We start from the raw sequence: 18098 nt of genomic DNA on the forward strand, positions 1-18098 counted from the left end.
ATCAATTTAGAAATCATATGATATGTACATTATTATTATACATATATGTATGAATATATGAGCCGTTATATTTGAAAGGGGCGGAAGTCCAATTTTCAGTTCCAAAAACACTTTCTGTTTGACTTAATTCACAAATTTTTATCACTACGTTTAGTTCGATTTATCCAGAATCTCGGAAAGGCAGAATAAACGTATGTACATACATATTATACGCCACCAGTATTTAAAAATATTGTTAAACGCACAACAAAATATATTTATTGTTTGGCAAGATATTTAAGATATTAATAAGGAAAGTGGACTTATGCCACTTTCAATTATAACGGCTCATACATTGGATTTATTATCGTCAGTTATTTGTGGACCATACCATACATTCAGTTACCATATGATCGTCTAATATTGTTATCTAAGATAAGGGTTGATATTAAATATTATACGAGACAAGGCTTCAAACATACATACATATTATAGAAATGTGAAAGTGTAATTTTCGTTAGAAAACTACGAGGTCTTGGAATAGACGAATAGAATTAGATAAAAAAGAAGCCGAAAAGTAAAAGCCCATTTTATCTGGAATTCTAAAAAGGAATATAAATAACAATAACGCCGAGATAGGATCTAAAACGAAATTTTGAAGGTATCTAGGCTGAAATAAATCGAAAAGAAAAAAGTAAGTATGTATAGGTATAATAAATGTAGTATATATTTTTGCCGTCGAATATTTGCGTCGTTTCTCAGAAGCGAAACTGATAACGTCGGGGTCTAACCGTATTGAAGTCGACTGAAAAACAAAAATAAAAATACCTCAAATGTCCAAGACACGCGGAACCCGACGCGAATTCGGATATGGGCGTATTTTCGTAATTAATTCAAGTTTGTTATATGAAAGGATGAAAAAAAAAAAAACAACAAACGACGACGTGTGTGTGTGGTTTTCAATTCGCCATTTTCTCTGAAACAAAAGCGTGTTGGCGATTTAACGTGGCGGGCGTGGTGACCGCCAAGGGCCAGACAAAGTCCACGAAGAACGGACAGAGCCACGCCCAAGGTTTATTAGAGACGATGCATTATGATTAACGGGGCAGTGATTTAGGGGCAGATGATTATAAGGCAGGCACGAAAGTCTGACTCCGTCTGGACAGACGATATGGGCGATACAAAGTGGCAAATATTATACTAACCAATGCGTGACAAACGAGATTGATATTAATGAAAAAATACTCCCCGAAATTGGCATACACATATAAATTAACAATATTTTCCACTTGGGAAAAAGGTAATTTTTTTCAAACCTTCTAGTCGACTGTTTCCAACACTCACACTCTATTCCTGTTTATCTTCTACGATCAATATTCTTTGTCGTCTTTACATTTACCTACTATTTTGTGTACCTAAAACCTTCTTCGGTTTTAGTTGGATATTTATTAAGTCCATGTTTTATTAATTCCCATTGCGTAAATTTTACTAAATTACTTCTCACGATCCACCTAGTATCAATGTACATACATACAGATGTGACTTGTTTTTTATTTAGTAGATTTTTACATATATAAGACTGTATTAATGTATAGTAAATATTGCATCCTCAATAGTATTACATTGTAAAATAGTAGAAGTAATTAATAATTTATATTAAGGTGAAATCATTGACATGTCTGATAATAAAGAAGAGGAAATAAGTATCAAATTAGAATATAGTGCATTTGGGTGAAAGAATGCCGTATTCAATTCTAAAATGCCATTGTGTCTGAAGAAAAAGATGAAGTATGGATATGAAACTTGGGAATTGAACGCCAGAATGCTGCATAAGGTCAAAGAAGTATGGAACGCTATATGCTTGGCATAACAATACGAGATACAAAAAGGAATACGTGGGTTAGAAGTATGGCAAGAAAATAGAAGGTGGTTGATGTAATGGTGAAAGTAAAGAAATTGAGTATAAATCACGTAGTTAGAAGAATGCACAATAGATGGAAGAAAAAAGTGCTCGAATGGTACCCAAGAGAATGTAAAAGGGTGCAAGAAAGGCCACAGGGGAGATGGGTGGATGAAATTATAAAAAAAAACGTTTGGGATGAGATGGATAAGAGTTGCTCAAAACAGAGACGAACGGAAGCGAATTGGAGAGGCCTTCATCCAGCAGTAGATGGAAAATGGCTGTGAATGATTATGATGATGACGATGTTTTTGGTGAAATTATTTTTAAATATAGAACTACATACATAGTATAAAACTTATTATCTTATAAAATAAATCAATTTTGAGTTAAATGCACCACTCACGTCCAAATTATATGAATTGATATAACTAAAGTTACCAAATATTCGAATATGAAGCTATAAATCGTTTTTTACACGATATTACAACAGTGATTGTGAGTTGCTGAATTTTACAAATTTTTTCTAAAATAAAGCATTTAAAAAGGCTTTACATTATGTACAATAATATATGTATGATGAACGAACTGTATACACGTGCTGTATAATAAACGTGGCCGGATTTAAATTGAATATTAAGATTTTATTATGATAACTGCGTTTGTAAATTTGAAATTGTCTCAAATAATTTTTAAGCAGCCACTTTTACGTTTTCATAAAATTTTAATATGACGACTCGTGAAAATGTCACATTTATTATCCGAAACGAGGTTAACATCCTTCTACAAATTGACAAAGAAAACTTGAAATCCAAAAAAAAAAAATTAAGGGAATGAAGGAACAATTTTTCAATTGAATTGTTGGATTTAACAATAAGCATTGTGGGAATTAGAAGACGCGATGTTTAACATTAGCACGACCATTAATGAAACAGATGGTACGTGGCACGTAACCGCAACGTGACGGTGGTAAAGCAGTACATATCCGTGGCAATAAATCGACAGGGAGAGCACGCCTCGCCCCGGGGACACTTTTGTTTTAGTATAATGCAAAGGCTAAAATTGTGCAAAAATACTGCTCAAAGGATTAAAGCCACGCCAAGCCATGCTAAAACATCGCTAAGGACCCACACGATCCTAAGCAAATTAAACAGCCCGGCAACGTATTATATTATTATACACGTCGGTCGTAAAAGGTACGACCACTTTAAGAATGTCATTCAATTCTTGCCACAGGCTAAGCGGTAAAATTCATAGAAAATTTCATAAATTAATATTTAAGCACGAAATGAGATAAAACCAAATTATATGGAGTACATGTTGTAATCTAAAACACACACATGGACTCCTAATATTTTTTTGAATCGCAAACCCTTTGGTAGCCGTTTACATATATTGTACTCCTCATAATAAAAACATGTTTGTAATTTATTAAGTCCAAATATTCTCCCACTGCGCTAAAGCTTAAAATTTTAAATCTTAAAGCTCATTAGAAAGATCTACAATCGATTTTTCAAAAAGTTACAATGCTTACTAGTTGCTAAAGTAAACAAAGATAAAAATAAAATCGTCACAGAAAGTTGTCATCTATTCAAACCGCTAATATGTACATACTTATTTATATATGTATGAGGTAATTAAGTTTGTCAAATTGCTGTTGATTCGCATTTTTAATAATTCTTTAAGTGCCATTCATACATCCTTGAAAAATCTCTATTATAGGAGTATTATTTATGCCTACTCCACATTCTATTAAATTATCTAAAGGGACATCAACAAAGCTAAGTAATTAGCGTATAATGCTAGCAACTTATGGGTCACGGGCTCGATTCTTGAATCAGTTTTGCTGGCTAGACCTTAAATATATGTATGTATGTATAGACTCCAGGTCGATCGTTTCCTATCGGAGTTTGCCAATTTATCTGATTTCACGGTTGAAATGGCAATTACCGAATTGGCCACCTACCCTTATTTGTCACCATTATTTAAATTTAATTTCAAATTTATAATATTATACATTTATACACATGCTTACACACATACATATGTATGTACAAATTCGCCCATAGGTGTCGCCTTGGGGGCAATCCCGTAATCTTAAAAATAATATCTGTTCGTACTGTGAGTTATCTACATAAATATATCTATTTTTTTTAATTAATTATCATATTTGACGTAAAATAAGTGTGTTTATACTGCCCCCCATGCAACGTTTGTCAAAAGAAACGAAAATAAACAATGACCGCTATGCAGCAAGGTCAAAATCAAGACAGAAATATTTTTCCGCCATTATTATTTTTTTAAGTAATTCAAAATGTACCCTCGTCGATTGAGAATCACAGATAGAAATAAAGAATGAATCAAAGCCCCTAAAACGTCGTTGGTGTATTGAAACTACGATATTTTGATTAGAATTTTGGAATTTATTATTAGAAATAAAAAAAAATATGCACTCGAATATATTAGAATAAATGAAAGCTAAGCCACGTCAAGCTAAGAATACATATTCAAATATGTCACACGCACGCTCAAGTGAATTGTGAAACGCAAGTATTAAAGTCACTGATATGCAAAAAGGTGTTGCATGCTTAAAATTTTGATGAAAATTGCAACGTTTTTCTAAACAAATAATAAATATAACACACAATGAGTAATTATGAACCATTAAAAGGCATATCACATAAGCAACTACTATAAAAAGTAATACTGGTATTTACTATGAGCAACAGAGCCATAAATACATTGACTGAAGAATACAAAACACACGATTACATTAAAACATTTCTGCATCGTTGGTACGTGACCAAAGCACACCGTAACTGATAGATAATACGGGACACAGTCACTGTGATCACGTACGTTTATTTAACAAAGCGTCAATTCCGCCATTTAAACAAAACAACAGATTTCATCCCGTGAAAACGAACACGCGCGACGTTAAAAGAGTGGAAATGGCGGAACGATCGCGTCAAACTATCGACGAGAAAAACTGAGATCGTTGAAAAGGGATTTCGCAAAATTTACTCGCACGAATATTAAAGCATTATTCACGCTACGAGGATAAAGGGCCGGCGTGCAGAAAGGGTCACACCGCTATCTTTTATCGGGATCGTAAATCTCCCGCCAATTTATACAAATGGTGGACACGTCTTTCTAGGCGAAGTGGGTAGGCAGCCGTACTATAGCGACCCTACGACGAAAGGGCGGTCGGGAGCAATCTAGAAGATGGACTCGATCGAAATGCAAACAGCGTCCATTCAAAGCGCATTCTGGCGCCAATCAAGATCGAAAGGTGCGGATCTCCCGTTTATGAGGAGTTATCAGGGGTGCAACGGTTTGCCTCGTCCCCTTTTCCAACCCAACGTCGTTGGGGTCTCTAGGGTTGACCCCCCTCCTCCTCTGGGTTATCTCAATTCACTTCGGCGAGCGCACACACCCAAGATTGTAAACGGCGCAAGATATTGCTATGGGACTACATGTTGTATCCAGTATGTATGAGCATATTGCATGCATGACGATATTTACATATGTATATGTAGGTAATGGAGAAGAGCACACACTACGTGCCCGATGCCATTTCGGATTCATACATTGTAAGTCTTATTCAAAAACTTTTATATGTACATAGTTACAGTAGTTCAATTCAGATTTTTGTTACTGAGTGTTAATATTGCAGCAATTATTATTGCAGCAACATGCTAAGTTAACATTGATGTTATTTTTCTATAATATGTAGTTACAAAATTGTTTTATTTATGATTAGTAAATATTTATATAAAATCGGGTCCTTGTTTGGGAATGTGAATGATTTGTATATGTTACAGTCAGTGTATTAAATTTTATAATTTTTTTAAAGTTGTAATCCCGGCTTTTTTGTCGGAGTCACGGAGTGGTAAAATATCTACCGATTACAACTCATCTTATTTTTTTTAATTAATAGTATGACGATATGTGTCAACTAGTCTCCAATTTTATTGAAATAAATTCACTAATAAAATTAAGTTTACAGCTTCTTTATAAAAAATATGAATTTAAATTACATCTAATATATAATTTCGAAAGAGACGGGGGACGGTCCTTCGCCCCCGGGGCGGCGAGGGCGAAGCCCCGGGGGGCGCCGGCGGCGAAGACCCGGGTGGGTGCCGGGGGTGAAGGCCCGGGTGGGTGCCGGGGGCGAAGGCCCAGGGGAGCGCCGGGGGCGAAGGCCTGGGGGAGGCACCAGATTCTGGTATAATATCTAATATATAATTTTGAAAAATACTTTGTATCGTTGGTTCATAGAATCCGTGACGTTAAATTTAATAAAACAAAAGCAAATGATTATTCAAATAAATTTGAATAAAATAAAACTATTCAAATAAATTGTTTACTATGAGATTGGCCATTTTTAAGCGGTTTATATTACAAATACTTTGGGTCCGTACTCTACTCATATGCAATAATGGACTGGTCAGGATCAGTATATATACACACATATATTCCATTCTTTATATGTATTTCATCCACTTTTTGAATACGATTCACAGAATCTAATATTTATCTAGATTTTGACGTATTTTATTCACAATAATGTTTTTCGTGAAAACTTCACTCGAATTAAAGTACTAAGTTTGGTTCCGAAAGTCATATTTTTGTTTTGAACAAATTCTAAGTGTTATCATAATATAAAAACTCTTTTCCATAACTCGTAATATTAACGTATAATAATTTGTAAGTTATATTAATGCTTTGTTGAATCCTTCTTATAATCATTCTGTATAAAAATCTGAGCTGTTAGAGCTTATAAGTTTGATCAGTTAAGAATTTTTATGTCATGTTTACTTATTTTTCTTTTCTTCTATTTATGTATTTTTACTTGTATTTCATGTACTTTTTTCTTTTCTTAATCTTTTTAGCACACTCGTCGCTTTGGAGCAATCTGTTAGACGAGTGTGCTTGATTAATTGATGTATAATAAAATAAAATAATAATATATAATTATTGGCGAGCTGGTAAAACTGTATTTTCGTCCGCAGAATATCTACTAGTTAATTTGTATTCGAATATGAATAATCTAAAACGTCAGATAAAATATACATAGGTCTTACTACTGGTAATAAATACACTTTGACGGTAACATGTACATAATATAAATTCATACAATTTCGAGGTTTGTAAAGGCAATAAATATACTTCACTGTTTGTGAAAAATTACATTGTTATCCGCCGATGGAATAATTAGGGGCTTATATTCAAAAAAGTAAAAAAAGCGTATTCAAATATGAAAAAGGGGGAAATATTGAGCATTCAGGTATTTCTAAGATCCGTACTTTACATAAATTTGGCAAATATTTTATTAAAAAATCATTTCAAGTCATGCTCACTGTAAAAAGTCATGTCAACTCACAGTACTCGTAAAAGATAATAAGATGCAATGGGGCGCCTTTTTTCCCATACACCTTTATTTCGTATTGGCTTTACGCGTTTCTGCGAGTACGAATCAAGCCGTAGGTTTTTGGGTCAAACGTTGAAGATGACGTCATCTATTGATCCACCGCAAACACCTGGGGGGTTGTAATTTAAGAAAATCTTTCGTATAAAATTTCGTGCTCAATATCTATTTCAAAATATCACATTACTGAATTTCTGAATGATTTTATGGACGAAAATCGTAGATTGGCATTTGGCTTCACTTAAACTATTTAGATCAAAAAGTATATATGAAAGCAGTTATTACTAAAGAGCGGACCAACTTTACACAGTTCATTGTTCGCCGTGCTTTGTTCATTTTTATGTTGAACCTTTTTTTATGCTCTCTAGCTTTGTAGTTTGCCCTGTTTCCTGGAAAATAGACCCAAAACGGCCTGTTTCCTGAAAAAAAAAAAAAAAAAAAAAAAAAACACTTCCGGTCCTAACTCTAGTTATAACATGTATGTACTTTTTTATCTAGTTATATCATGTATGTACATATGTGTCAACGAAAGGAAATTCAGCTAAAGTAAATCGAAGACATGATTGAAAATATCATCAAAAAAAAATAAACGGAAAACTATTGAGAAAGTATTTTAGAGCCGCGAGTTTCAGCGTCTTTTTAGACGCGAGTTAAAATTTCGATTAATATTAAATGAGTTCACGAGTTGAATTCAAATATAAACATGAGTTTAAACAAATTTCAAATGAAAAATTTTCTAAGGGGAGAGAAAATATCGTACCCGAGGTAAAAGCGTGAGCTATAATATACATTCATTATACAGTACTTGATCTCCAAGAGTTACGTGGCCTTTGCAATTTTATCGAGCAAAAATTCAAAATAGGTCACATATTGAGTTTATCGTCAATGAGAATTTACCCTAAAGAAGATCGGTCTAATCGATATAAAGCGGTATTTTACAAGTGGAAACATATATATTAAAAAAATGCGGATTTGGGAATTTGAACATTGTGGTTATAAAAAAAGGGCATCACTCACCATTTTCGATGTAGTAAGATGTTTCGTTGTAGCGATCGTCGGTGAAGCCAGGCCTCTTCGCCTTGAGGGCTTTCGTCTCGAGTTTGGCCTGAAACAGACATGAACAGCTCGGGTCAATTGGAGTGGACGACTCTATCCGGGTGGCCCACCCTCCTTAGTCCATAATTGCACCCATTCGTACCCACAAACGGTATAATCAACGCTAATTGAGGACGAATGTTACATTCCACGCACAGATTTTGCATTCGAATAAGCAAGCATTTCATTTGAAATGAGATTCGTTGCCGCACAAAATCGATATTGTACATCCAAATATAAAAATAAAAATAAATAAAAGAAATAAAAAAAAAACCAAAGAAACGACGCGTCGGTCAAAATTCGTTACGGGATTAGAGGTGGCGTGAAGGTGATTCGGTGAATCGAAATCGATGAAATATGGCACGTTTGAAATATAACGTTCGTTCTCCGTAAGATATGTAAAAATTCAGTATCATATCCTCCGATGAATGAAGCATACCAGACTGTTGACAATCGTATAATATAAGAATAGCCGTAAGATTCGGATCAGGGTTAAGCGACGAATTCCACAAAATACAAGGTATGATAATAATAAAATGCGATACTGCTTGTATATTTTTATAAATATTATAAAAATATACAAGTCATATTTAAGTATCATTTTTGGCTATTTGAATACCAATTATAACGAATTCGTTGGAAGCTACTCTAAATTGTAAAATAAATTGTCGCGAGCTTATTGATGCCGAGAAAGTTGAATTTATTTGGACAGTATTTTTTAATGAAATGGTATATAATACATATTTACGTACATAGTATGTATACAGTGGTGTCATAAAATTTCAGTAAAAACGATTTCTAATTACAAAAAAATCTTTCATTACATATGCTCTGTAACAACAAATTTTTCAAAGCAAATGATGATATTATTTTAATATGACACGTGCAAGGTTTGTTCCTTCTTTTTTTTTTTTGAGAGAAAAAGTATAATAACAAATTATATATAAGCCAGCAGCATAGCTCGGTGGTTGCATTGATGGTAACCACCGAGAGGTTGCCGGGTTCGATCCCGTTGGGTCGACCTCAATTCAAAAGAATTGTCGTTTCTGATTGGCTGGATTGGTCAAACAGACTTGTGATTGGTCGGTCGTTAAATAATATAATTTGTTTTCGATTCGAATAAATAAAAAAAAAACAAATTAAAATCTTTTTCATGGTTCTACGGTATTCTCACTACTAGACTGCATTTCAAGTTAATTTTATTATATCCGTGCTAAAACGGAAGAGATCGTCAAAAGTGAAACCGAGCGAAACCTAGCATCACTAGTATTATATTTATATAACATTAGCCAACTCGGTGGTTTTGTTAATGTTAACCACCGAGAGGTTCCTGGGTTTGAGCCCTGGGTTGACTTCAATTGAAATTCAGAGTAGTTCTCCCGTGCTGCTGGTCAAACTTGGATATTTGTGGTTTCAAGAAGATCGCTTCCTATCAGGGTTTGCCAATTTACCTGATTTCATTGTTGAAACGGTTCCTCCATCACATTGGAAAAAACTATCCTACCCACTATGACCACTATTTATGTCACCACTATTTGAATATGATTTCAAAATTTATAATCTATCAATTCATATTGTACGTATGTACAAGTTTAATACCATTGATGTCGCTCAGGGGCAACCCGTAATAACATCATGAGGAATTATAAATTTTATAACATAATCATAATTAATATATTAAAATTAAATCCAAATAGTAAATATGACTGGTATTCTCGTCGATTCTGTATATATTTATAGGAAAATTTAAATATTATTAATTCGAGACACTGAATTGTATAGAGTTATTTAGTCGCATGATTCGAAAAGGTTATCCCGAATAATTGAAATATCAATAAGAGGTCGAATATTATTTGTCTACCTCTGCGAGCGGGTAAAATCTAACCTTTTGGACGCCCGCTACGTCGAAAGGGTACAAAGCGTCTAGCTATCAATACACTCGAAGGCGTTTGGGTTCGACCTAAAATATGAAAATAATAGTCCCTCTGGCTACGATATACATATTTATACATATATCATATTCAAACTTATGCAGGACACGTACACGATGAAATGATTGATCGCTTAGCGCGACAGAGAAGAGGGGGGGGGGAGATTATTTTTGTTTTAGTTTTTTGCAATGATCTTATCCAAGAGAAAATGCACATTTTTCACATATCTATTATACATAATGTATTAAAAGTAATAATACGAGGGCGTTTTATTCTCGTCTAAATATATCGTAATGTTCTAATATACATTCATACATATGTACATAAATACATGAGAGAATGGCGTGTTGAACGAGTTGGCATATTTTTCAATAATTTAAATTATGTTGCGAATAGAATACGTCTGAAACTATTTACATAAACTTTCATCATTGTGCGGTTGGATGTGAATCGTGAATGAGTGAGGAATTGAATTCCAATAAAAAGGAAGCTTAGGTGCATACGTATGTATGTATGTACATATGAACTAGAGTTTCCAATCCGAATATTCGATATTCGAATATATTCGGCCTATTTTGAACTATTCGTTATTTAAATATTTGAGCAATTATTCGAATAATATTCGTGAAATTTTTTAATGAAATTTTAATAAAATATTTTACAAATTTAGATTTTTTTTAACATAATACAATTTTATTTTTAATTCGAAATGTACAACGCAAGGAGTGTATTGTGTGAAAGACGTATTAGTCGTCGATTCGGAGTCATTTTATCGCCTTATTGAAATGGATTCGTGGAAATTGATATTGGAATTCCTCGCTTTAGAAATTGAACTTATGTATTTTACGAAAGAGAACTTATTGCAGCGTTTATTTGAAACGGAAACAAAAATACAGTCCGAAGCGGGAACGCAATTTTTACGGATAAGCAGAAATATTGTTGTATTGTTTATGTTGTGTTTCATTTATTTTCATTTATGTTGTTTTGAACTTCAGCTGTGTTTCGGAGTTCGTAGTGACACGTTATCGATCATGGTATTTTTTCTTAAATGAAATAAATCGATTGAACGCCCGTGCTCGTTATAAAAGTACGTTTTTCAAATTCCAAGATAATTCCAAAAGGTTAAAAAAAGATTTCAAGTACTTGGATAACTTTAAATAATGAAGCGAAGCTTTACATATTCTTCTAAAAAAATCTGTGTTTTCCACAGCAGGAATAATAAAAACAAAATTAAGGGCGAGATTAAAATTTGAAACGCTTTATTATTTTTAAAATATGTATTTTAAATATTAGTTTTAAAATATGTATTTAAGAGACTTACTTTATATGTTTGTTTGTTCTTGACAGTCAATTTAATAAAAAAACAAATGAGTATTCAAATAAATTTATATAAAATAAAACTATTCAAATAAATTTTATAAAATGTTTACTATTAGATTGGTCATATTTAAGCGGTTTATATTACAAATACATAAGGATTGTAAATAGGTTTTTGAGCTCTTTTTCCTATTATGCTTTAGATTAACATTAGAATAATATAATACTGTGATTACTAACCAAATTAAATTAAAATTGTAAAATAGAAAATGATCAGTAGATCAGTAGCTATTAAAATAGATATAAGATGTATTGTGAACATAATTTCGTAATAATAAAAAGCATTTAAAAATCAAAAATCAAATATTACAAATACCGAGCGAAGCCGGGTAATACAGCTAGTATTATATAAACCTATTATGTTCAGATATTAAACTGACTGACGGCAATGATAAAATTTAAGCCCGGAAACTGTTTGTATCTACATATGTACATACATATGTATACATACATATATGTACGTTAATTTTATCAGTATTGTTAGTTAATGTATTTAAATATATGAAACAATGCTACTCTAACAAATACTCTCACATTTAGAGAGTAAGCCGTATCTAATATATTATATAATATATATGTATAATATAATTTGGAAAGAGTATACTAATATATTATACAATATAATTTGGAAAGAGAATTTGCATATACATATACATATGTATGTATGTATGCATATATGTATGTATGTATCTATGTATCCTTCGTTCGTAGACGACAAATTAGATTTCTTTTTTTTCAATTCATAGGCACCGCTTCGATTTTTTTCGATTCAAAGGGTCCCCACGGGGCGCAGTCCCATGGGGCCCGGTCATGTTTAATCGGTTTATATTACAAATACCGAGCGAAGCCGGGTAATACAGCTAGTTACCTATAATGACGTAATTAGCGTATTTACCCAGTTTTCAAGGCGTATTTTAAATTTCCTATAGGGCAGGCTTTAAACAATGGAAAACTAATACACATGTTTATGTAATATACTTACATATGTATACCCCGAAGCCGAAGTATTGATCAATAATTGAGCTGTTATATTCGTAAGTGGCATAAGTCCACTTTTTTGCATTTTTAAAAAAAAATCTGCAAAACATTAAATTTAATGTTTTGAATTTTACAATATTTAAAAATATTGGTGTCTTGTAATAAGTTTATTCTGCATTTCCGAGATCCTGGACGCATCGAATTAAAAGTAGCGATAACAATTTGTGAATGAAGTCAAACTGAAATAGTGTTTTTGGAATTGAAAATTAGACTTCTGCCACTTTCAAATATGTGCCCATAATTATGAAAGTGGTCCAAATCAAGAAAAAAAATTTTTTTTTTTAATCAATTACATATTACAATATAACCGATATTAAACGATAAAATCGACTTAAAAAAAAATAATATTTTTCTTGACTTAGACCACTTTCATAATTATGGGCACATATAGTGACTCAATTGCAGATATCTTAAATTTTGATTAGATATTTTACGGATATTAGCTAGGACATACATATATAATAGAAAATTGCATTACATTACAAATTACAGCCACTCACCATCCACTGTTGGATGAAGGCCTCTCCAACACGCTTCCATTTGTCTCTGTTTTCGAACTTATCAATCTCACCACACATGTTTTCTTAATTTCGTCTACCTATCATCTTCCTTGCGGCTTTCCTTTCACCTTTTTACACTCTCTCGGGTACCATACTATCACTTATATTGTCCATCTTTCGTCCATTCTTCTAGTGTGACATTACCATTTCAATCTCTTCACTCTCTCCAATATATTCACTACCCTTGCCGAGCATACAGCGATCCATACTTTTTTGAGTGTATTCAAAATTTGTGTAATAATAATATGAAAATAAACTCAAAATATATAAATTTAAAGAAATTTTAGGACAAGTTATAAAATGTGTAAATCGTGAAGGTGCTTTGAAAACGGTTCTACTGACGATTTTTGAAAACGAGGTTATCTTTGTGCCGAAGCGAATTCAGCAATCGAAAAGTTAACAGCTTCCCCTTCGTCAAAAGCTACCGCACGCCACTGTATACATATGTATTTATTGATTTGGGAGCGAGCATCAAATTTGAATGACGCGATAAAATACAGCAGACGCTATGAATTGGGAGTAAAGTTGAACCTCAAAAGGTTGTACAGTCCATTAGATTGAACGATTTAAAATATGTACATATACATACATATGCATGTATGTATATAATCCTAAGCAAAACGAGTTGTTCCAATGGACCTTGGTAATCTTGAAAAATAACAAATAACTTTGAAGAGACAGAGAGGATGGTCGACGGCAGCCAATATGGGCAAAGTCAATGTAAACACAGCCCCGCCTGAATAACAACATTTCAGCCGGATTCTGGGTACCTCAGTACTAGCCTTAAATCGTTGCGAAAACACTGCTGAAACTCGATCGCAACGGCACAATACAGCCGAATCACATAATTAACGTCACAAAGGAGAATCAACATCAGTACGATTAGTACACTCTGAATTATAAATACGCCGTGTGTGGGTGTCGAATTTAATCAAATCGTAAACATTGTGCTTCGAAATGTACGAATACGCTCATATAACCATTTGTGCAAATAGAAATCCGCCGGCGAACGGGCGATTAATGCAGTTATAAATAGTGCAGTTTTCAAATGTGCATTTGGGCAATCTGCAGTGCAGCACGAGCTTGTTGCGCTCAGGTGTAGGCCGTACTGCAGGTGCAATCATTTATCTTGGAGAGTATCCGCGTCGCATTATGCAAACGCAACTTATGTTGTGCCAACCCTTTGCTCGCTCTCGTCGCTTTCAAGTGTGCAACGATAAAACATAAAAACAAAATATTTCGCTTTTAATTAATTGCCCCGAAAAGGAAGTATGAATAAATTATTCGCTTATGTAACTCGGACTAATTCGAACGATAAATAACGCCTACCACTCTGGAGTGTTTAAATGAGAAAACGTGAATTAATTTATTAACGGTGCAAGTAAATTAAAATTAACAAATAAAACATAAAAGTGGCATATTAAACAGGCCTGTAAAAGGCCTTCGTGATGGATGTATCTATGTTTGTATCTATACATATGTATGTAAGAACAAAACAGTAAATTACTGAAGTACACGGGCGGTACCTGAGTACCCAAAATCAGTGTCCATGTTATAGTCTATGTACATAAGTGTACATTACGTTCGTTCATAAACATATTAGTTTGTTCATAAACAAATTGACAAAAAAACTAGTTTCTTAATACCCATAATGTATATATTCTCTAAATATGTCCCATACTCTATGTAAGTATGTATGTATTTATGCTTCACTGGGATGCAATATTTTAAAAATACTAAAATATAAAAAAATAGATATTACAAAGTATATACATATTTGTATATAGAATGTACTAAGATATAAAAATACTAGATGTTTTACCCGGCTTCGCTCAGTATTTGTAATATAAACATGGCGAATCAAATAGTAAATATTCATTTTTTTTTTATTAAATTTATTTGAATCGAAAAAAATATAATATTCAACCAATTGAATTGTCGCCATAGAAACTTTGTTTTCTTTACGCAGTTCCCAACCAAAGATACAAACTTACAAAGTCTCTTTCGAAATTAAATATTAGATATATAAAATAAAATTTAAAAAATGTACTAATATTTAAATATAAAATATTTAAAGCCTTGGGTCGTCCAAGGATAAGATAAGATAAGGTGATATTAAATACTTTTAGGCTACGCCGTAGGCAATTTTTTTTACAGACAGTTCATTTTTTGATACAATATATTTTTGATAATAACCATTATAAAATCATGTATATTTCAATGTAGGATATCCGGGGCCACCGAGAGAGGGAGAAGCTGGGGTTAAAGTTCCAGGGCTAAAACTACTTGAGGGGCTCGGTGTTCTTCTAATAGTGCTAATAGAATTTTCTCATATTAAAAATATATCTATAAGATTTTTTTTTGGTTTGTTATAGAGTACGGAAGTATTTTTCCAGGGCCCGGTATTCCTCTCGGCGGCCCTGAAGATATCCAGCGAATATACATATGTACATATATTCCTTATTTGATTTTGACATACATAGTATGTAGATTTTTCATATTCAATGAAATACTTGGTGATGAAGTACATAAATGATTTTGGGCCGCATGTGCATCACTGTACTAGATATAAAGAAATATAAACATTGAAGTTTTTCAAAATTATCACGGTCAGTCATTAAATAAATTTTCTCATTTAAACATTTTTCAACGAGAAATAAAGTTAAATTAATTTTTAAAATACTTTTTCTAACAACCCAAAGTAATTAATTTAATTAAAAATATAATTATATCCGTATAGTCCCTTCCCTTCCAGATAAAATCTTGTGGGAGCCAATGAACCATGTAGTAATATTTAATTTATTAAAGTATGAATTGGTCAAAATAAAATAAATTTAATTAATCTGTGATGAATGTGATCATACATAAAACAAAAACCCGGCTTTGAAATGGGCCACTAAACAATTGGCGCCCAAAGAAGGCACTAAATAATTTTAAGTTTCACTAGATATAATAATTACATTTTTTTTTAATTTACACAGCTTTAATTTATGGGGCCGAAAAATTAAAGATATTTAGCGCCCAAAAGATATCCGTAATACGTATTTATCCAAATCAGTAATTATAGATATATTTTTATTCCAACATACATACGTATTTATATAATTGTACATTGATTTAAGCAGTATTATGTATATTAAAAATGTACGATATATTTAGAAACGACAAATAAAGCGATTACTACTTCGTGAACACTACAAAACAAAAGGGATTAAAGTCGGCAGTCACGTAAATGCAAATTGTGTCTGTATATAGGGAAAGCTTTCGGTTGTATAAATTCATATTCTGCCTTAAAAAAAAAAAACACGCAAAATCGCATTCACATGCGGATCAATGTTTTTCATTTAAAAATAATTATTACTAATGGAGTCGTTAATAAAAGCGCAAACTGATTAAGTTAAATTAAATGTACATACATACGTTATTAAAGCCGTTCATATATTGGCAACTTCAAATAATCGCCACAATAAATTAGATACAAAGAGTAATTGATTAATTCCTTTAATGTACATATGTATGTATGTATATGTACATACAAACGAACGCGAAATGTACAAGCTTAATTAAAGTTAAATGTTTGCAGTTTTAAGTTCGCCTTTGTTACGCGCAATTAAATTGTGCGATGGCGGTCTTAAGCCAAGCATCCATAAACGGTTTTTTGATGTTCGAGTAATAAATACGGACGAGGAAATCTGGGGTATTTTCCAATTTCGCAAGCACAGTCTCGCACGTGGATAAATTGCATATGGCGGGGCACACAGTTCCGGTAAAAATGTACGTGTTCGAATACCACGGAAACGTTTCAAAGCGGTTAAAATTTACGAGGGCAATTTGCGCTCTCATTGTAAAACCGTTGAGGAAATTCATAGAGTGCCAAAGTCCCAACCAAATATCAAACAGGTAAGAGCTGCGAAATTCGTCGAGAAAGGTAACGGTAAGAGGATGAGGCTAGCCCTAATTACATAATACGATAGGGTTGGAGGTGTTACCCATATATGTATGTACACATAAAATATTGTATATTAGATACAACACAAAGATGTGTATCGATCGTAGGGCAACGGCGAAAGAAATCGGATAACGTCTGAAGTGATCGTTATTAAATGAATGAGAGCTGAAAGCGGAAGAGCTGGAAGCACGTGCAATGGTGTTAAAGCACGCTCGGTTCGAAGACGATGGATCCTGACAGCAGTCTACAGATATTGATACAAATCGCCGAATAAACAACACAGGATCCGGATCGTCGACCGATGGTTCCGGAACGAGAAAATCAGCCTGAAGGATTGACGGTAGGTCCTAAGGGGTTTTGTATACATTCATACATATGTATGTATGTATGCATGCAAAGTAAATCATTTGAAAATTTGATGTGTTGGAAGCGAATGCAATACAATGTATATTTTTAATATTATATTAGGATTTAAGTAGAACATGTGACGAATTTAGACTACCAACACATGTAGTAAAGAAGAAGAAATAAAGAGACGTATGAAATTACATAGGATGGAGTGCATTTGGACGAATTAACGTTGTTTTTAAATCGAAATTCCACTCTGCTAAGAAAAAGATCTTCGATCAATGCGTTTAGCAAGTGATGACGTGAATGGATGTGAAACTTGGACATTGAATGCCAAGATACTACACAAAGTCCAATTCACTCAAAGAAGTATGGAACGCTGTTTGCTCGGCATAACGAGGAAGACTGGAAGCGGAATACGTGGGTGAGAAGTATGACAAGAGTAATGGATATAGTGGATAGAGTAAAGAGATTGTAATGGCAATGGGCA

At 33.1% G+C, this 18098-nt stretch overlaps 1 protein-coding gene across 1 annotated transcript in view; it reads right to left on the bottom strand.

The window, feature by feature from the left end:
* LOC143910967 (pseudouridylate synthase RPUSD2-like) overlaps window positions 1-18098 on the bottom strand; it is a 148499-nt gene that overhangs the window by 21243 nt on the left and 109158 nt on the right. The window contains exon 5 of the mRNA XM_077429629.1: window positions 8328-8415. Within this exon, the coding sequence (XP_077285755.1) occupies window positions 8328-8415 (88 nt within the window). The remainder of the gene's footprint in view (window positions 1-8327; window positions 8416-18098) is intronic.

Source organism: Arctopsyche grandis, chromosome 4, assembly GCF_051622035.1.
Source record: "Arctopsyche grandis isolate Sample6627 chromosome 4, ASM5162203v2, whole genome shotgun sequence".
NCBI classification, from domain to species: Eukaryota; Metazoa; Arthropoda; class Insecta; order Trichoptera; family Hydropsychidae; genus Arctopsyche; species Arctopsyche grandis.